At 43.1% G+C, this 21,096-nt stretch overlaps 1 protein-coding gene, 1 long non-coding RNA gene and 1 pseudogene across 4 annotated transcripts in view; 2 read left to right on the forward strand and 1 right to left on the reverse strand.

The window, feature by feature from the left end:
* Positions 1–468: 468 nt before the first annotated feature.
* On the forward strand, positions 469–20,718 carry LOC144283689 (uncharacterized). The gene is made up of 3 exons (XR_013352243.1): positions 469–1,727; positions 3,734–4,624; positions 20,643–20,718. It is a non-coding gene; the product is annotated as an uncharacterized LOC144283689 (long non-coding RNA).
* On the forward strand, positions 11,562–12,451 carry LOC144283806 (small ribosomal subunit protein eS12 pseudogene; annotated as a pseudogene).
* HOPX (HOP homeobox) overlaps positions 15,266–21,096 on the reverse strand; it is a 28,945-nt gene continuing 23,114 nt past the window's right edge. For all 3 annotated transcript variants that reach the window (XM_077848133.1, XM_077848135.1, XM_077848136.1), the window contains exon 3: positions 15,266–16,067. In XM_077848133.1, the coding sequence (XP_077704259.1) occupies positions 15,990–16,067 (78 nt within the window). In that variant the 3' untranslated portion in view covers positions 15,266–15,989. The remainder of the gene's footprint in view (positions 16,068–21,096) is intronic.

Consider the following 21,096-nt stretch of genomic DNA (forward strand, 5'->3'; position numbering starts at 1 on the left):
TTCATAAGAGCCAAAAAGTAAAAATAATGGAAATGCCCATCAGTTGATGAATGGAAAAACAAAATGTGTTTTATCCATACAATGGAATATTATTCAGCCATAAAAAGGGAATGAGGTACTAGTGTGTGCTATAACATGGATGAACTTTGAAAACATTATAATGAGTGAAAAAAGCCTGGTACAAAAGGCCACATATTATATGATTCCATTTAGGTGAAGTGTCTAGGATAGGTAAATCCATGAAAACAGAAAATAGATTGTTTGCTGGGGGAAACACTGATGGAAGGGGGAAGAGGCACTGACCGCTAATCGGTACCAAGGTTCTTTTGGGGGGTGACGGAAATGTTCTGAAATTATACAGTGGTCTGGTTGCATAACTCTGAAAACCACTGAACTATAAGCACTAAAGCAATGAATTTTCTATGTGCATTTTATCTCAATAAAAAATCTTCCTCTAGATTACTATGACCCACAGCAACAAGTATTTATTGAATGTTTGGTAGCCTGCTAGGGTCTAGAACCTAGACTGTTGGTTTTTCAACCTCAGCTGCACAGTAAAATCATGTGGGAGACCTAAAACATCCTGATGCTCAGGTGATACCCCAGAGAAATTCAGTCCGAATCTCCACGGTGGGATCCAGACCTCAGGGTTTCCAAAACTCCATACATGATTCCAATGTGTAACCAAGGTTGAGATCCCACAGCCTGGAGAACCATGGCTCCTCAGCAAGCTGGGCTCACTCAAGAAGTGACTGGTCTCCCGCTCTATTTCTTTCCACTAATGGTAATTAGCAAAGAAAGCTGCATGGTCCTCAAGGACAGACTCCTCTTCCAAGTCAAGATAGTTCCTTAATCTCTCCTCTAATTCACTGCTGTTTTCCTTTCTGTGGGTGACTCGGAATGTTCAGTACTTCAAAAAGAACACATTTCATGCTTTACAGTTTTTTTTCTTCACTTTGGGTTAGGTTGCTGTGATTCAACTGTGGGCAGAGCATCATTTGTTCCACTTTGGAACAAAAGTTGGATTCTGTCCAAATGGGTTGGCACTTCTGCTCTGAAAAATCTGGATTTTATAGTTTGTGAAGTTCTGAACAAAAAATTAAGATGCAAAGAGATAGAAATGTGAAGATTTTTATACTGGGCCTTTTCTCACTCTTTTGTACTTTTTATCTAACTGTAGCACTCAGGTTTATTTAACCATCTTTAATCTTGGCCTTCTAAAGTCCCAGCATTTGGTGTTCTAAATCCTCTGCTGCTAGCAGATCACCAAGTTGCTTTGGCATCACATTCACTCTGTGTGGCAAAACTATCTGGGCTTGTGTCCCAAATCACAGTGGTGCTAATTAAATCCACTGACCAGAGTATTAACATTTTTTTTTCATTCATCCCCAGAAGCTGGAGGCAATTTGTGAAGAAGACATTGGTGAAGAAATAAAAATTAGAAAATGTAAAAGAACTATTAAAAAAGGATCAGCAACAGCTACTTTTTAGGTTATAAAAGCACTAAGAAACATCGTTTAGAACTATTAAAAAAGGATCAGCAACAGCTACTTTTTAGGTTAGGTTTAGCTACCAAGCCTGTGCTGTTCTAGCTAGTAACCTACTCTTGTGGTGGGTGATGACAGTAAGCATACAGGATCAGCCTTGGCGCCACACATGGCAATAGCATTGAGAGGAAACTCTAGAAGAGAAACTAAGGAGAGACTGACAACTTCAGGAAACTTCTGGTAAGTAAAATTGCAGAGGCCTGTGGAGTGCAGGAAGGGTAGACCAGAAAGGGTAGGGAAGTGGGAGCTGCAGACATGTGGATCTGCTTCGTGAGAGCTGTGGAAATCAGCTATCTTTCTAGAATTGAATTAAATAAAGTAGAATTCACATGTCTTAATATAGCTGAGTGATTTTTTATGTATATATAAATCTATGAAACCACTGGCCAAATCAATATTTAGAATATTTCCCTCTTCCCAGAAAATATTCTTATAATGCTTCCAGGTCAATCGTCCCCACCTCTCACTCAGAAGTTGCCCTGTTCTTATTTATATCACTATAGATTAGTTTTGCCTATTCTCGAATTTCATATGAATGGAATTATACAGCATGTGTTGGTTTGTGTATGGCTTCTGTTGCATAGGATAATGTTTTGGGGGTCTATGCATACTGTTATGTGTATCTGTAGTTTGTTCTTTTGACATTGCTGAGTAGTATTTCATGATATAAATATGCCATAATGCTTATCCATTGTCCTGTTAATGAATATTTGAGTTGTTTAGTTTGGGTCTATTATGAATGAAGCTGCTATGAACATTGGTATACATGCCTTTTTTGTGGACAAAACATTCATTTTTCTTGGGGGCTGTATCTAGGAATAGAATTGGTGGGAGATAGGTCAGTTATATGTTTAACTTTAGCAGACACTGCCAGAAGGTTTTTTCCAAAGTGGTTGTATCATTTTTCACTCACTGACAGTGAGAATTCCAATGGTCAGTTTTGAGATGAAAGAGCAGTCAGCAAACTACCTTAACCTGAGCCAAACTCCTGGCAGCATGACATTTGCAAGGATCTATAAGATAGGGAACCAGCAATGCTTTGCAGCTGAGGGATGAATGAAAAATAATAAAAACAGAGGCCAGGGAGGGCACCTGTAACTGTCCCATCTGGATCAGTGCCAGCAGGAAGGAAACCCTGCAGCTATTTTGGGGTCTTTTCCTAGCATGGACATTAGCTAGTTAAAGGAATTTGATGGAATGGGAGATGCTAAAATTCTTTCCAAATAATAATGAAAAACAATAATACAAAAAAGAAAAAGCAGGGTAGGTAGTAGCAATATTTCTCATAGTTCACTGAGCAGGAGAGCTGGTTAAAAACAGAATTTACACTCTTAAGGAGACACTGCAAGTGATATTGGTGTTTCAAAAAGCACTAAGAAACATCGTTTAGAGGTTCAACAATGCTTGCACATACTGTGTGCTGGGGATAGCAGCAAGAATATTCCCATCTAACTTGAATTTAGGTTGGAGCACCTTGTTGACATGGTCCTTTTGATCTTTAAATGTTTTGAGTTTCCTTTAAAGCACATAAATATTGAGGAAAAGCTTCCACTGTTCCCCCTTTTTCCCAGGGGGCGGAAGATGGGAGGGTTCTTCTTCCCTGGTGATGCAGTTTCAAAAGCAACAGGCAGCTTTTTCTCTCCCTTTCTTTTTTTTTTTTTTTTTTTAATTTATTTATGATAGTCACAGAGAGAGAGAGAGAGAGAGAGAGGCAGAGACACAGGCAGAGGGAGAAGCAGGCTCCATGCACCGGGAGCCCGATGTGGGATTCGATCCCGGGTCTCCAGGATCGCGCCCTGGGCCAAAGGCAGGCGCCAAACCGCTGCGCCACCCAGGGATCCCTTTCTCTCCCTTTCTTGCTGTCAAGGAGGACAATCACCTCGGGTAACCCCATCCCCCTTTTAAAGGGATTTACTGTTAGTTTCAATGTTGAGCTATGAGGAGCTACAAAAAATTACCATGATAACACTACAAAGTTAAAACAATTTTGGCACCTAGTAGCTACTTGATTACATTTATTTCATTTAAAAATCCACTTAGTGCCAGTGATGTGACAGGCACTATTTTAGGGCAAGGAATACCCATATAAAGTACATATAAAATGCATGCAAAAAGTGGGAGACAAACAACCCTCCACTCGAGCTAGCTGAAACCCTGTCAAAGCTGTCTTCCTCTTCCCACATCAGGTTGACTTTCTGCTGCCATGGCCACTGGAGGCCCTTTGTTGGCCAATGGCCCCTCTTCAGCCACCTGACTCGCCGCAGACAACCCCCCTCTGCCGACCACAGCCCGCTTCACCTACCTCTGAAGCCAAACAAAAAAAAAAACCAAGATGGAAGAGACTTTCCTTTCCTTTCCTTTCCTTTCCTTTCCTTTCCTTTCCTTTCCTTTCCTTTCCTTTCCTTTCCTTTCCTTTCCTTTCCTTTCCTTTCCTTTCCTTTCCTTTCCTTTCCCCTTCCTTCCTTCCTTCCTTCCTTCCTTCCTTCCTTCCTTCCTTCCTTCCTTCCTTCCTTTCTTTCTTTCTTTCTTTCTTTCTTTCTTTCTTTCTTTCTTTCTTTCTTTCTTTCTTTCTTTCCTTACTTTTTGACTTCTATTTTAAAGAGATTTTCATCCTAATGGGGAATTGTATTAATCAGGGGTGGAGGGCAACATGTAATAAAAGCTAGGGCACGTGCACCCTTGCTTCTCAGTCATTTAGCACAGTAAGAAACCATGTTCTTCAGCATCTCATCCCAGTCCAATTCATGTTGGTAAGAGGACAGATATTCTGCTCTAGGCAGTCCTACCAGGTCCCAAGCTCCTTCCATACTCCTCCCACAGAGCCCCCCCTCCATTCAGCCAGCAGATGGAAGGAGAGAGCCAGGAGATTGCTGGCTAGGTTCTACAGCCAAGCCTACAAGTGGCTCACACCACTCTACCCACATTGCATTGACCAGACTGAGTCAATAGTCACACCCAACTGCAAAGGAGATTGGGAAATGTAGCTGAGTGGAAAAGGAAAGAAAAGAAAACCGACTTTGGTGAACCCATAAAAGCTCTACTGCAGGGGTGACAAACAGGAAGCATAATCTGGTGTGGTAAGTTCTGTACTATGGGGAGGTAGACAGTGCTTGGTAATATACAGGAAATACACAAAACCCAATCTGGGTTTAGGCAAAGAGAGAATACGCTGAAGGAAATGATGCACAAGCTGGGGCAAAAAAATAGAAGATTAGTATCTTTTTACAATATGGTAACTTGTCTGCTAATGAGGTACCTTCTTGCATGAGTAATTTATTTAAATCCAAAAACATTTTTTTCCCCAAAGTAACTCTTAGAAAATAATAAGCCCTTTCCTGGGTGGCTTTCATTCTCTGTTTTAAGAAGAAATAGCCTAATGTGGCATTTGCTATTGGGTGACTGCCCAGGAGCCACTCATTCCATCTTCCTTGATAAGAATATGCCAATTTTTTTGAGCCATCAAGTGACAATTTGTGCTAGGAACATGGATTCTAGGAGATGGACTGTAATTAGTCTAAGGCAACCATGGTAATCCAATTCATCTTTCATTCATTCAACAAATATTTAATGAGCTCCTGCTTGCTAAGTGCTAACTATTTTACCAATTATAGGCATGTGGTGGATGGAGCATGTGGCCCAATTCTAGATAATGAGAGGTGGAGGGAAGACCATTGGGGGTTCTGGGAAAAGACTTTCCTCCCTGATAAAGTAAAATGAGAGTTATCTAAAGAGAAAACCAGGGTTTTTCCCTCTTGCATTTGGAGGGTATTATGTGGGATGTGATGCTTGGAACTGGAGCAGTGTCTTGCAACCACAAGAAGATAGAGAAGAGATCCCAGAGAGGATAACCCAGAGCTCTGGCCTAGTTAGGCAGCTGAATGAGGCAAACCTGGAATCACCTACCTGTTTTTATATGAGACAATAGAAAGCCTGATAAGTCACAGTGTGAAGCATTTAAACAAATATACATGCTTTTGTTGGCATTGTCTGTTTTGGGGTAGAATGGGGAAATATTTTAAAGAATAGTTAAGAATCTTATTTTTTCATTTTCTTCTCAGCTGTGTTGTTTGACCATAGAGGAGTTTCTATCCCAGATATATTTATTGATAAAAATCATCTTCCACGGGGCATCTAGGTAGTTCAGAGAGTTAAACGTCCAGCTCTTGATATTGGCTCAGGTCAGGATCTCAGAGTTGTGAGATTGAGGCCTCCATCAAGTTCTCACTGGTATGGAGCCTGCCTGCTTAGGAGTCTTTCTTTTCCTCTCCCTCTGCCTGTCCCTGGACCCTCTGTGCTGTAGCCCTCTTTCTCTGTCAAAAAAAAAAAAAAAAAAAAAGGAACAAGAAAGAAAAAATCACCTTCCGTGATCTTATTGGCTCCTCTTCCTTTGGCCACTGAGGATGCTCCATTGGAAGCAGATGTGTTTGGAAGCAAAGCCACATTTTCTTCTAGGTCCCCTACTTTGTGCCCTTTGGGGAGCACTCCCAAATGAAAGGGTTTTTTGTTTTGTTTTGTTTTTCTATTTTGTTTTTGTCGTTGTTGTTTGGTTTTTTATATTTTTTTTTATTTTTATTTATTTATGATAGTCACAGAGAGAGAGAGAGAGAGAGAGAGAGAGAGAGGAGAGACATAGGCAGAGGGAGAAGCAGGCTCCATGCACTGGGAGCCCAACGTGGGACTCGATCCCGGGTCTCCAGGATCGCGCCCTGGGCCAAAGGCAGGCGCTAAACCACTGCGCCACTCAGGGATCCCTGGTTTTGGTTTTTTAATGTAGAAGAGGCAGGTCCTCATTTGATGATGATGAACTTGACAGGCAGATTCCTCCCTCCCTTCCTTCCTTTGCCTCTTTCTTTCCTTCCTTCCTTTTTCCTCTCTTTCTCTTCATCACTCTCTCCCTCCCCTTCTTGCTCTCATTCTCTCTCTCTTTCTTCTCTCACCATGGAATGAGTTGGGCTGCAAACTGTATTTTGTGGCCTATGGGATTTTTGGAGACTCCCTGAATCTTGTTCAAACAGAAACCTGGCAAACTGCATCCTAATTCAGAGCTTCCTGGCTGAACTCAATGGAACTCCAGCTAAGGAATTAAGTTGGTAAGCCATTGATATTTGAAATGAATAATGGAGATTTGGGGGGATAAGCTTTAATTTTGGAATAAGTATGTCAGATAGCTTCTTGCTAGAATAATTTGGGATAGGGCCACAAATATTTAAGATGCCACTTGGTTTCTCACCATGTTGATGAGGCCAGTAATGGTAATTTCCCTTGCATAGTGAAATTTGGGTGCTAATGCCTGTTTGCTTTGATTATTACATCTTTGATCCAAAAGATCATCATCATCCTTTTGAGACTTTCATGTCTGTCCATTTTTTAATGTCATTGGTTGTTTTGACTAATAGCTATAATTCGAGGGAGAATGATTATATTGGTCAGGATACTGACAGGAAATAGATGGCAGAGGTATTTGCCAATGATTAGTGAAAGGCTCTACAAAGACGTGAGAGTATTAAGGAAAACCAACAAGGGATAGTGAAACGTTAAGGCTAATAACAATTACTATTTCTAGGCTTGGAATGGATCAAGGGGAGGGAGATGTTATTGGAAACCAGAGAGATCAATAATTTAGGGGAGGGTCTCCTGCCAGAAGCTATGGCGTTGGCCAGAAGAATATAGTCACTGTCAAACTATGACTCTGGATAGACATCAACAGGGCAAAAATACACTGACATTACTCTTATCCTATGATCTTCCTGCTAGTCAGTATCATTGAATAAATCAATCAGTAGTCAGAAGGAAGGGAGTTTGGTTGAGGCGATCTGTAAAGGTCACCCTCCTTGGCCACAGAATAGAGTAAAAAAGGGTGGAGAATGGCTCTGAAAGAACAAATAGGATTATCCATTTGTGTAAAAAAAAAAAAGGATTATCCATTTGTGTGCCTTCACCTTCCTTGTCAATAACTTTAAACCCAGTTAATAGGTAGACAGGTCCTGGATTCATTTTTTAAAAATAGCTCTATGCTTTTATTGTTTAAGAAACAGGCTAGGCTCCGTAATAAGAGATCTCCAAACATTGTGATTTCACCAAAATAAAAACTTATTTCTCTATTAGGCTCCTTCCTGGATAGGAATCCAGGGCTGATGTGATGACTTGATGGTGTTGTGTGCTTTGGTAGATACTAGTTCTGTTGAAAAAAATATTTCCAGTCTTCTTTCTTTGGAAATAAGGGAAGATTGTCCTTCTCTGCCCTGTTGGGGTTAGACAGGGTCATGCAACTTGCTTTGGTCCGTGAAATGTGAGTGTGGTGTGCCACAGAAGCATTTAGTTGCCCATGTTTTCCCTCACACTGAAATTTGCGTGGAGGCACTGTTAATATGAAGGACAGCCATCCTGAAAAATTCCTCAGAGCTGCAGCTTATTTGTGGAAGTGAGAAATAGAGCATTGCTTTTAAGCCACTGATTGGACGTTGAGTGTTAATGCAGTTAAACCTGGTATTTCTGAATAATACAGAGACCCAGGCTTCTTTTGTTTTGTTACTTTCCAAACCCTAAGATATTACTGTCATCTACAAGATCTGAGACAGCTCTAGTTCAGGAGAAGGGGGAAGAGAAACAAGAGGGCACATTATTCTTTTTAGAGGCATGACCCAGAAATAGCACACAGCACTTCCTTACCCACACAGTGCTTTAGTTATCCGTTGCTGCAAAACCAATTATCCCAAAGCTTGGCAGATTAGAACAAGAACCATTTTTAAGGGGCAGCTTAGCTGGATAGGTTATATCTCAAGGGCTGCTGTTATCTGAAGGCTTGACAGAGGCTGGTGGATTCACTTCCAAGCTCACAAGGTTGTTGACAGACCTCTGTCCTTACTGGCTGTTGTCAGGAGGCCTTAGTTGCTTGCCTTATGGGCCTCTCCATAGGGCTGCTCCACATGACAGCTGGCTTCCCCCAGATAAGGTAATCCCAAAGACGGACAGAGAGAGAAGCTGCAGTGTCTTTTAACCTAATCTCAGAAGTGACTCACCATCATTTCTGTTTCTTTTTTTTTTTTTTTTTTAATTTATTTATTTATTTATGATAGTCACACAGAGAGAGAGAGAGAGGCAGAGACACAGGCAGAGGGAGAAGCAGGCTCCATGCACCGGGAGCCCGATGCGGGATTCAATCCCAGGTCTCCAGGATTGCGCCCTGGGCCAAAGGCAGGCGCCAAACCGCTGCGCCACTCAGGGATCCCTCATTTCTGTTTCTTTAGTGGTCACACAGACCAACCCTGGTACAATGTGGGAAGGGACTATGCAAAGGTGGGAATACCAGGAGGCAGAGATCATTAGAAACATCTTGGAGACTGGCTTAAAAACCTCACTGTAAAAGAGGTGAGAAAAGCTAGTCTTTAGCTGGGCAGCCATCTCCTTAGATAGGAAGAAAGGGAGAAGGGCTAAGGGGACACACAGAATTCTCTGCACTCGCCTCTAGCCACACATATTTACAGGTGCACTCTCCTCATACATGAATACACATCCTATATCCTAAAAAGATTCTAGGCTTCTGAATTGTAGTTCCTGTGTCCCAGAGGATTCTTATCCCTTAAGGTCACTATCTCCAGGAACTTGCCTTCTTCAATCCCAGACAATGCCAAATTCCCATATAAAAAGCTTTTTAGGAAAGGAGTGGGAGAGGGCGCTTCCATCTGGAAGGAAGAATAAAATCCTTCTCTGGGTGCCTGGGTGTTTCAGTGGGTTAAGCAACTGACTCTTGATTTTGGCTCAGGTCATGATTTCAGGGTTGTGAGATCGAGCCCCACATTGAGCTCCATGCTGAGTGTGGAGCCTGCTTGGGATTCTCTCTCTCCCTCCCCCGCTACTCCTCCCTGCTCATCATGTTCTCTGTCTCTATTTTAAAAAAGAGAGAGAAAAAAAAGTCCTTCTGCATTGCTAATCTGGAACTCCAAGGATGAGTCATATGAACTATGAGTCAGTTTACCATTATATGGAAGTAGTTGGGTGAGTTACATAAATTGAGATTCAAACCTAATGTTTCTTGTGTTTTTCTAAGTTAAAGTGGTAAATTCTTATAAGAAGAATCTATATTTACAGGAGCATATCCCCCAGTGTGACAGCACTTAAATACTTTGAAGCCTAAAAATGATAGTGAAGGAAAAGGGAGAAGATATCTAGAAACCTCTACTTCCTCGTGCCCTTCATTGTTTATGTAGAGCACAACAACATAGCACCAGGCACCCAAAATCCTATTATGCTGCTCTGCCAACATAAGCAGTGGCTGATATCCCAGATCATGGCCTGACTTATGTCCACTTCACTACCTCTCAGTACTTCCATCATGGGAAAAGAATGTGAAGTTTCAAATTATTTTTCTTATTAGCATTGTTATGGCTAGATACTTTGGCATTGAATTTGAGCAGGGATGTGTTTGAAACAGTTGGTATCAGGTTTTAAAATGATCTTTTAGTGGACAGTGGAACATGTGGAGCAAAATGTCTACAAGGAGATGGCAAGGGTCACAAACTTGTATCTACCCAACATTTACACTTAGTTCACAAAGTATGTCCTTGATGCCCTTAAATTATCTACTCGTCATCCTATAATGTGCAAAACTAATCTTTTTCTCAAGTCCCCATCAATTGAGAAAAATCTGGTACTCTGTCCAATTATTTTCAAGGTTTGTTGGCCGACATATTCTTGGTTATTTATTTTTTTCTTACTCTGATTCTCTGCTTCTCCTGGATTCTTAATTACTCTAGCGGCTGATAGTTCTCCTTCTATGCATTCCTCTCTTGATTCGGACATTAGTTGAGACTCTTTTTGCTGCAAGTGACAGATACGCAGCAAGAAGAGAATTCATTAGCTCACAGAGCCATGAAGGCTGTGGTAAGCCCAAGGGGAGAGTGGGAACCAGGGCCTCAGGACCTGACCTCTCTTTCTGTTCTTCTCTTTGAAACTCCCATCTCTGCATGGCTTCATTCTCTTCCACTACAGAGTGCTCTGCTCTCTGTGCTTGGGTAGATGGCTGCCTGCAACCCAGGCCTCTCATAACTCTCCAGGCAAGAGCACAAGAGAGAATTACCAGTTCCAACTGTGAAAACTGGCGAAGGCTAAGAGCCCATACATTGTTTCAGTCCCTGTGTGCACAGGAATATGGCATTGTGATAGGCCAGCGAGGGCCATGTGTTGAATTCTGAGTAGGGTGGGGAACCTGTGATGCTGTAACTGCTCTACCAGGACCACATGAAGTAGGGAAGGGGGTGCTCTTACCGCTTTATGAGAAGAGAACAGACAGAAACATTTCTTCAGTCCACCGTGTGCCACCCACATGGCTCAAGCAGTTCCTTCCCCGTCCCCTGAAGGATCACCAAGGCAAGGCCATCGTGTGCTAAAACTTTCCTGAAGGTTGAGGATTTAATCAATCATGCCTACATAATGAAGCCTCCATAAAAGCCCCAAAGTACAGGATTCACAGGGCTTCCAGGAGGTGCTAGGGAGTGTGGTGTGCTCAGCATGGGCATGGAAGCTGAGCACCCCTATGTCCGTATCTTCCATCTAGCTGTTCCTGAGCTATATCCTTTATTACGGACTGGTCATCCAGTGAGGAAACTGTTCTCCTGAATTCTGTGAACTGTTCTAGCCAATCCGTCACACCCAAGGAGGGGGTCCTGGGGACTTATATAAAACATTCAAAAACATGCCTCCTCTTAATATATTCTCCTGTAACATAAACATTTATAAGAGGTTACCTCTGGGTAGTGGGATCATGGGTAATTCTTATGGATTTTGTTGGTTTTATTGTTTCTCTCTTTTGCTTATCTCTTTTTACAATTACCAAATGAAACTGGTTCAAGGCAAGCAAGAAAAAACAGACTGAGCCTGCTACCCTCTCCTCCCCCTTTACCAGGAAATGCAAAACCTCTCCCCAAAGCCTCCCATCTCCTCCCACCTCCCCTCACCCCAGGTCTTCAGTCTCAGCAGCAAGACTGTGTCACATGACTGCCACAGCTTCCAGTGAGGATGGAAAAAGGAGCATTTTGGCTTTTTAACCTCTACAGCCTTGCTGGGAGAAAGGTGGCAACAGAGAAAGGGGCTGGGGATAATCATCAGTCTAAGCAGCCAGTACCATCTGCAATGGCAGAACTGGGCATCAAGGGTAGAAACAGGGATTTTTCTCAGTCCGGGGTGGGTGTTACCACTTTGGTGTGTGGCCCTGGGTGTCCAGAAGAGACTTCTGACAATAAAATGTAGAGCTCTGGGTTCTCTTTAAGACTTCTCTCAGGCGTCAAGATGATCCTTTTCCCATTCTCATTAATACCTTGTAGTAAGAGTAATTATTATTACTATTTACAGAGTGCTTTTTTTGAAGTAGTGTATTGCCATCCTCATATTACTCGGGAAGGTTAGTACTGTTAACAGATCCACACTTAAAAGGGCACCGAGTCTTTCCTTGCCTCTGCTGAGCCCCCAGAGGCTGCGGAGCATTTAAGATTGGCCTCCCCTTCCCCACCACCAGGGGCAAAGAAGACCCTGCCACTGGTGGTGTAGGGTGTAGGAGAGGTTAAGACTGCTGTACCAGGAGTGCTGAAGACCGGCCTCATCCATGAAGGCCTTCACAGGGAATAGCCAACCTGTAGGAGCCTCAGACAAGCACCAAACCCATCTTTGTGTAGCTGCCTCTGACCCTGATGAGGCTACGTATGTCGACTTGGTGGAGGCACTTTGTGCCGAGTGCCAAATCCACATAATTAAGGTGGATGACAACACCAAACTAGGGGAATGGGTAGGCTTCTATAAAAGTGTTAGGGAAAACAGGAAAGTGGTTGGTTGCAGTTGTGCAGTAGTTAAGGACAACAGCAAAGACTCAAGCCAAGGATGCCATTAAGGAGTACTTCAAATGCAAGAAATGAATACATAAAAAACTTGGCACTTGTTTAAACACACTAGTTAATTAATTAAAAGGACACAGAATCTCATTTTCTCCCAGCATGTGCTATTCAAGGACTCTTGACTCCTGGGCCTGATGAACACAGGAAGTGATCCTTCTGTCCCAAATGGTGCTTCTTGGTACCAAGACGCACTCTCTGCCCAACTGGTTAACTCTTCTTGTCCTGGATGGATTGTTCTTGAAAGTGTCTCTGGGGTCTAGAAAGACTTCTGACATGGGTCTTAGATCTGGTTTAGCATCTTTCTCAGGGCGTGATATGGGTAAATCACTGTGCTCTCCATCTGCTTTGCCCCCAGTCATTTTTTTTCCTGTCAGCCAGTATCTATAAAAGCTTTGGAAGGTAAAGAATATTCTCTCGATACAGGTATTTATTACGTGCACACATTCCTACCTCATTTCCACCTTTTCCCTTCCTTCTTTCCAGAAAGTGATGTCAGCATCCAGCCCTGGGTGCTGAGAGATGCTCAGGGCATCACTAATAAGGTTGTAGGGAGCATGCCAGATGAGGTTATTCTTTCAGACCCTGGATCACTATGTGTTGTTTACAGAAGAAATATTTTAAGGTATAGGGAGAGGAAGCTTGCCAAGGGTGTGTACTAGGATCTTGTAAACATTTGTATTCTGAATAACTGTTAGTGTTTCTTATTCTGGACCCATTATTTTAAAGCTCTAAAAAAAAAAAATTGTGTCTGCATTGTAGGTCAGAGTTCAGAAGTGTAGACCAGTGATGGGTCGCCGAGGTGGCTCAGTCAGTTAAGTGCAGACTCTTGATCTCGGCTCCAGTCTTGATCTCAGGGTTGTGAGTTCAAGCCCCGTGTTGGGCTCCATACTGGGCTCCAGGTTGGGCTCCATGCTGGGTGTGGAGCCAATTAAAAAAAAAAGTGTAGACTAGTGTCTTTCCAGGCTGGGTTAGCAGACACTGCTAGTGGCCTTTCTAATATCCATCCTCTCTTTCTTTTTCTTTCTTTCTTTTTCTTTCTTTCTTTCTTTCTTTCTTTCTTTCTTTCTTTCTTTTTCTTTTTCTTTTTCTTTCTTTCTTTTTCTTTCTTTCTTTTTCTTCTTCTTTCTTTTTCTTTCTTTCTTTCTTTCTTTCTTTCTTTCTTTCCTTCTTTCTTTCTTTTTCTTTCTCTCTTTCTTTCTTTCTTTTTTAATTTTATTTATTTATTTGAGACAGAGAATGTCAGAGAAAGAGCACAAGCCAAGTTGGGGTGGGGAAGGGACAGATGGAGAGGGAGAAGCAGATTCTCTACTGAGCTGGGAGCCCAACGTGGGCCTCAATCTCAGGACCCTGGGATCAAGACCTGGGCCAAAGGCAGATGCTTAATCAACTGAGCCCCCTATGTGCCCCTCTGCCCTTCTTACCAACAGAACCCTGATTTTGCTCAAGGCAACAATATGCCCAATTAAAAATGTTCACTTTCCTAGGCTCCCTTGTTGTTAGGAATAGTCATGGGCTTCTGGCCAGTGAGATGTAGCTGAGAGTTGCTAGGTGGGGGCCTCCAGGAAACCTTTTTTAAAGGTCAGGGACTTAGCTGGCATTTCCCCCCTGCCCTTTTCTTTCACTTGAAACGCAGACTTAATGGCCAACCATCCACCTTGTATGCCATGAGCACAAAACCTACATGCTAAAGACAGCAAAGTAGGAGACAGAGTGACCACAGGTCCTTGACATTAGAGAGACACTTACCTGCTGATGTCTCATTAAAAATAATCAAGCAATTAAACAAAAAGCCATTTTGGTTAATCCACTATGATAGTTATTGTTTCATACAATGAAACACTTAAAAAAAAAAAAAGATTTATTTTCTTGAGGGTGCGAGGGGCAGAGGGAGTGAACTTTCGAGCTGACCCCCCCACTGAGTGCAGAGCGTAACTCGGGGCTCCATCTGACAACCTGTGAGACTATGACCTGTGCCCAAACCAAGAGTCGGACGCTTAACCAACTGAGCCACCCAGGGGCCCCAATCAAACACACATTTAATAAATAAGACATTAAGACCTTTAATATGTGGGGCAGCCCTGGTGACTCAGCGGTTTAGTGCCACCTTTAGTCCGGGGCCTGATCCTGGAGACCTGGGATCGAGTCCCATGTTGGGCTCCCTGCATGGAGCCTACTTCTCCCTCTGCTTGTGTCTCTGCCTCTCTTTCTCTCTGTGTGTCTCATGAATAAATAAATAAAATCTTAAAAAAAAAAAAAGACCTTTAATATGCTATCATAGAAGATAGAGGCAAATTGCCTGTAGGGGCTGTGAGAGGACAGTGCTGCTTACGCTTCCATGTGCATATACATCACCTGGGGACCTTGTTAAAAATGCCGATTCTGATTCTGTAGGGCTGGATTGGAGTCTGAATTTCTGCATTCTCAGAAGCAAGCTCGCTGCTAATGCTGATAATATGAGTAATGAACTCCACTTTGAGCAGCAAAGACTTGAAAAACGATAGCAATTTTGTCAGTCTGCTCCTATGTTGGAGTTCTTCTGTTTTTCTCTGATACGTGTATTATTCGGTTAAAAACCTACAGAGGAGGGAGATCCCTGGGTGGCTCAGTGGTTTAGCGCCTGCCTTTGGCCCAGGGTGCGATCCTGGAGTCCCGGGATCAAGTCCTGTGTTGGGCTCCTGGCATGGCGCCTGCTTATCCCTCTGCCTCTGCCCCCCACCCCATGTCTATCATAAATGAATTAAAAAAAAAAAAAAAACCCTGCATAGGCTATGTCTATGTCTATCATAAATAAATTAAAAACAAACAAACAAACAAACAAACCTGCAGAGGACTCTGTGCATTTTCAACAAAGAGGTTTTTATTTAGAGTATCATTTCAGAGACAAAAAGCAGTTCATTTTGTTTAGTAAAATAAATTTAACAAATACATTTAAGTAAGGTAAATTCAATACTCCTGTGGATTTTATTTTCCCCCCTCGGTTACTTGATTTTCTGCCCGTTGGAGTTTCTGTCTTCCAGCCTAACTGGGTTCTTTCCAAGTTAATGCAGCTATAATCCAAGGAACTGCTTTATGAAATCTGAATGACTCAAATATCCCTCTGTATTCTCAATCTCCATGTATTAAATGCAGCATAAGGAAAACAACTTAGGGAATTAGAACCAGAAGGAAATGCTTCCCCCTCTTGGTCATGTCATCTTTTCAACGGAGGCCTTACCTACTCTGAAATGGATGGTAAAAATAAACTCGTACGGGGAGATGATGGTCAAAAGCATACTTCGATGATTTTCATACCATCTATCATCAAGACCCGAAAGGAAATGCAAGCCCCGCCACTTTTCAGCCCAGCCACGGCTTTACACAGAAGCTACATACAGCTTCCTATAGTTATTTTCTTTCCTAGTTATATACATTTAAAAAATACAACATCGTGTTAAATAGCAGGACACCTAACAATGAAACACATAGCACTATGCTGAAAAAACAAAAAGGATGGTTAAGCTGAGAGAAACGGTGCATGGTCTTCATGGAGGGAAGCTCCTGGCACCAGCCCACCATCTCCTCAGTCTGTCACGGATCTGCACTCTGAGGGGAGGCCTTCCGACTGCCGCCACTGAGCCAGACGCTGCTTAAACCATTTCTGGAGGAGGGAAATAGCAAAATTACCTGTCACATATTGGAAAACTGGAACATTCCCTCTTTTTCTATGGTCCAACCAGAAAGGAGAGCAAGGAATGTGTCCACAGGGATGGTTTTTCTCACTGTGACACTTAACTTCTCTGCTCCAGGACCTTTGCACATGCTATTTCCTATGCTTAGCATGTTCCGCCTTCATTCTTTATCTGATGATCTCCCTTTCATCCTCAGGTCTCAGCTTAAATAGGACATTCTCAATGAAGCCTTCCCTAACCACTTAGTCTAAAGTAGGTTCTCTACCCATCTCCTTATTCTCTATTTTAATACTTTATTACCTTCACAGAATGTTTGGTATCTCTAATTACTATGTTTAATCACTTGCTGTTAGTCTACATTTCCTTCTAGAATATAAGATCCATGAAAACGGAGACTGTATTCATCTTATTATCATCGATTGCATCCTTTGCCCCCACCCAGCACCAGAGCTTAACAGGGATTAATCAGTGTTTGTTTAATGAATGAAAGAAATTGAAGGATCTCCTTGATGCCCCAGATAAACCTCTATGGCTGCTATATCTCGCCAATGTGTGGTGATCTCATCAAGGGCCTTGGTCATCAGTAGTGCTTAGTAAGTATTTGTTAAGTAAAATGAGTGGAAACCAGCCCTGAACAACCTTAAGGTACTGCTTTTTAGGGATCCATGGAGTAGGCTAGCCCAAACTCTCCTGCTGTGGGGCTGCTAAATAATAAGAAAAGAAAGAGTTGTCCTTCCAGCTTACTCAGAACCTTCTAGCTCTGTGTACTCCAAATCTTCACATCTCACAAAAGAGACCAGGGATTTAGGGAAGGCCCTGGATGGGATGCTTCTAGACATGGTACCCTGGGAGGGCTAAAACACTTTTATGTGTCATAGGTCTGCCTTTTACTATGCTACTGAGAGCTGGGGGATCCTGCAAACAAAAGACAAGGAGGAAACCCATGCTGGCGAATCAGCTGGGGTGTGGATTAGGTTGGCCAGGAGGAAGCTAGGATTTTTAAAAAACAATGTTGAAGGGGGACTAGTGAGGAAACAGAAGCAGCCTGCCCTGATCCTCATGGGAGAGGATGAGTCAGAGGGCCCTGTGGGAAGTCAGACCTCAGGCTTTTTTCTCCTGTGTTTCCCAGCCTTTCACTCATCATGGCAAACATTGGGCATGATGATATTTTTCACATCACACTGGGATAAACAGGCATATTGCTTGGGTAGGTGTCCACCAGGACTCTGTAGTCCTGGACCCTGCCAATAGGAAGCTCTAGGGTGATCAACTGGCTACGGGAACCCAAGGAAGCCCCTTAAAAATAGTGCCAGTCAGCTCAACTGTACATGAAGAGGTAAGCTTAGGGGGTCTTTACTGTCCCTTCTGGGTTTTTATAATTCACCTATTCCAGAGGTAAGCACATGAGGGGACAGAAAAGAAGCAAATAGAACACAGCTATGAGATGGACACCAGACCTGGGATGTGCTGATGGAGATGGTGTGGTAAGAAACATCCAGAGGGCTCTGACTTAGTATGGCCAGAGTAGACTCAACCTCAGGACAAAGAGGGTGGACTCTAGGGTCATGCTGGGGAGGATCTCATCTCTGCAGAGATCTCGGGAGCTGAAAGGTAGTTCAGCATTAGCCCATGATCAGAAGAAAGAGTGAGAACCACAGGAGAAGGAGTGCTTCTAGGAATCAAGGCCTGTAGAGCCAGAAAGGAGTTGGGGCCGCAGGGCCATTTAGGGCTCTGCACCAGTGCTAAGCTGGCTGAAGAGCATGGGACCATACTTATAACTTGCCCTGACTGTACAACAGAGTTTACACACTGAAATGCCTTACATGGCTGTCAAGATCAGTTGTCCTGAACTGTGAGGTGGGAGCAGAGAAAAGTAGCCTAAAGCCAAGGGCAGCAGACTACCCATGTGGGGCAGTTGCTCTCCAGATGCCATATTCTACTCCTGGAGATCACTAGCTCATGTTAACTTTGGTGGCTTTCACCAAAGTTCTACCGCTAAAGGTAGGGTGCATTTTCTTCCATAACCCGCGTGTGTTTGGTTAACTCTGGAATCTGGTGTGAGAGCAGCATGGTTCCAGTTCCCCTAATGAGGTAGCTCTGTGGGGGGTTCTGAGGCTACAAGGTCTGATTCAATAGGATTTCCAGTTACTAGAGCTGAACAAATGGCAAAGTTTTAAAGACTGACTAATTAAAACTTGGAGGAGGAAAGTCTCATTTTCTATCAGGATTCATTTAAGACAAAATGATTGAGCTGGCCTCATTCAGAAGAGCCACCCGTATCTTTATACTAGTAATGAATATTAATGTACAGTTACCAAAAATAACTTCAGCAAGGACCACATTCGTGAATTGGAGAGTTGGCATCCAAATGCCTACCAAAGTGAACCCTAGTATTGGGGGATGGGACAAGGTTCAAGAAAAACTGAACGATTTTCCTAAAGATATATATTTTAGATCAGGTATGTATATAATAATTTGGCAAACCAGTCGCTGTCCAACAAAAACCATGAAACACCTTGCTTGCTTCTTTTCCCCTCCAGAGCTGAATCTTACATCTCGCTCACATCAATACTAATTTTCCACCTGGCTTTATTCTTCTCTTCCTTGTTTCCGTCATCCCCTGGGAAAGACATTCATCCCTCACTGGCTTATAAATGAATGCCCTCATTACCTCACCCCATTGATGGAGATTTATTTACTCTGAGTGAACAGATGATAATTAGACACTGTGATGGGGAGGGGCGGAGGCCAAATAACATTGTTCCTGTCCTTTTCTCTAGTGACTAACATTTTAGTCTTTTCAGGGGGAGACCTTTAGATCTTTATTCCACTGATAAAGCGTCCAACAACTAAAACCACTGAGTTCTGGGAATAGTCCCAGGGCATTAAGAGGAGATAAAGATACTGGAAACCTCTGTAAGAACCAACGCCAGCTACACTGGGCTTGAATTGGTGATAATAGAAAATGCCAGATCTTCCTGGCCTCCCAAGGGACTGATAGAAGACCTTTCCCAGTCCCTTCTAACACTGACTTCAAAATAATAAAAGACACAGAGGTTGGGATTCTGTAAGGTTTATCTAATTTCATTGTAGGAGATATCTTATTACTGTCATGAGAAAAAAACCCATTCTAGGATCCCAGCAATGCAACTTAAAATGTCATTAACTTTAGCGCTCCCTTCACCTCACTCCTGGTACCTACAGGTGTCCCTCTAATAGCAGAGAATATTGTCCGACAGTGGGACAGTTACAAAGAGGTCATCCAAGCCCCCAGAGAATGTTTCAAACTTCTGGTCCCTCTTGCCCCTGCCAAAGTATCAGCAATGTGAATCAGCTCTAGTGAATTATCTCAAAGGAGCATCTCGTGCCTATTTTTCTTCCATGAAAGCATTACTTGTTCTAGGAAAATGAAGAATATGATTCCAATTCTGGAGATGGGTGGTGGTAGAGGTGAGGGACCAGGCATCAGAAATCAGTAGTATTTTGGCTCTGGAGAACTCTTCCTGTGGAAAGGGGCAACACAGATAAAGAATAGAAACAGGGGATGTGCTGATACCAGACACAGTCTTTATGTTGGCCCTGTAGACCCTGGCCTTCATGGAGTTAAGGAGTCCCTCCAAAGCCTGCTGTCAATTAAAATAATTTTATTTATGTCTGAAAGTTCACCATTGGGCATTATATCTCCAGAAGACACTTTAAAAAATACAGATGTTGTTTGAGGTGCACTTGGATGGTTCAGTTGGTTAAGTATCCAACTCTTGATTTTGGCTCAGATCATGATTTTAGGGTCTTGGGATCGAGCCCCAGAGTTGAGCCCTATGTCAGGCTCCTCACTGGGTATGGAGCAAGGTTAAGATTCTCTCTTTCTCTCTGCCTCTCCCTTGGCCCCTCCCCCTCTCTAAAATACATATATATGTGTGTGTGTATATATATATGAATGTTGTTTGAGAAGATTAAAGAAGAACCCCATTCTTACCAACCAGTGCACATGGGGGTGGGAGGAGCTGGGAAAGAGTTTGGGTGGAAAGGATGGGAAGTTGGAAAATGGGACCCAACCAAGTAAGGAGTGACAGAGGACAGACACTTCCCCTGAACCTGCTAACTTTTGCCTCCCTCTGAGCTCTGGGGTCTCCGGTGCTTCCCTGCGGGTCTACACAGGAAGGCAGAGGGGCAAGCAGAGCTGTAGCAGCCCCAGAGAGGAAGAAGGTGTTGGCCCCACGGCAGGAAAAGGAAGCCAGGCACCCTGCTCAGAGGCTGACTCACCCCTACAACCACTCATGTCAGGGTTGCAGCTACCATTTGGTTCACTTGAGGATGGCAGGAGAGGGGCGATGGAGAAAGGCTGCCCGAGGAGAAAGGCGGACCTGCTGTCAGAAGTCTAAACTGATTGACCTCTATCACAAAAAGAATCAGGCGCCCCTTCTTTCTTCCCATTCCTCACCTGATTTCATTTCAGTTCTTTAATATAAGGTGAATCTCAAGAAAAGATTGAACATAGCTGAGAAGACTGTCATGTAATACATGGATTTTTCTTTTTCCCCCAGGAAGAAATACAACAGAAGTTGAATTTTCAGGGCAGCCCCTGTGGCCCAGCGGTTTAGCGCTGCCTTCAGCCTGGGGGTGTGATCGGCCTTCAGCCTGGGGGTGTGATCCTGGAGACCCTGCAGGGAGCCTGGTTCTCCCTCTGCCTGTGTCTTGCCTCTCTCTCTCTCTCTCTGTCATGAATAAATAAATAAAATCTTAAAAAAAAAAAGAAGTTGAATTTTCAGTCCTTCCACCCCATCCCCTAGTTGTTTCCATTCTTCCTCTGTACCTATGAAGAGAGTCAGGAGTCCAGATTGTGACCCAGACTGCTACGATTCAAATCTCAGCTCTGTTACTTCCTAGTTGCGGCCTTGGGCCAGTTATCTAACTTTTCTGTGCCTTGGTTTCTCTTATCTGTCCAACTGGACTGATGCTACCTACTGCACAACCCTGTTGGGACGAATGATTTACTAC

Source organism: Canis aureus, chromosome 14 (genome assembly GCF_053574225.1).
Source record: "Canis aureus isolate CA01 chromosome 14, VMU_Caureus_v.1.0, whole genome shotgun sequence".
Taxonomy (NCBI): Eukaryota; Metazoa; Chordata; class Mammalia; order Carnivora; family Canidae; genus Canis; species Canis aureus.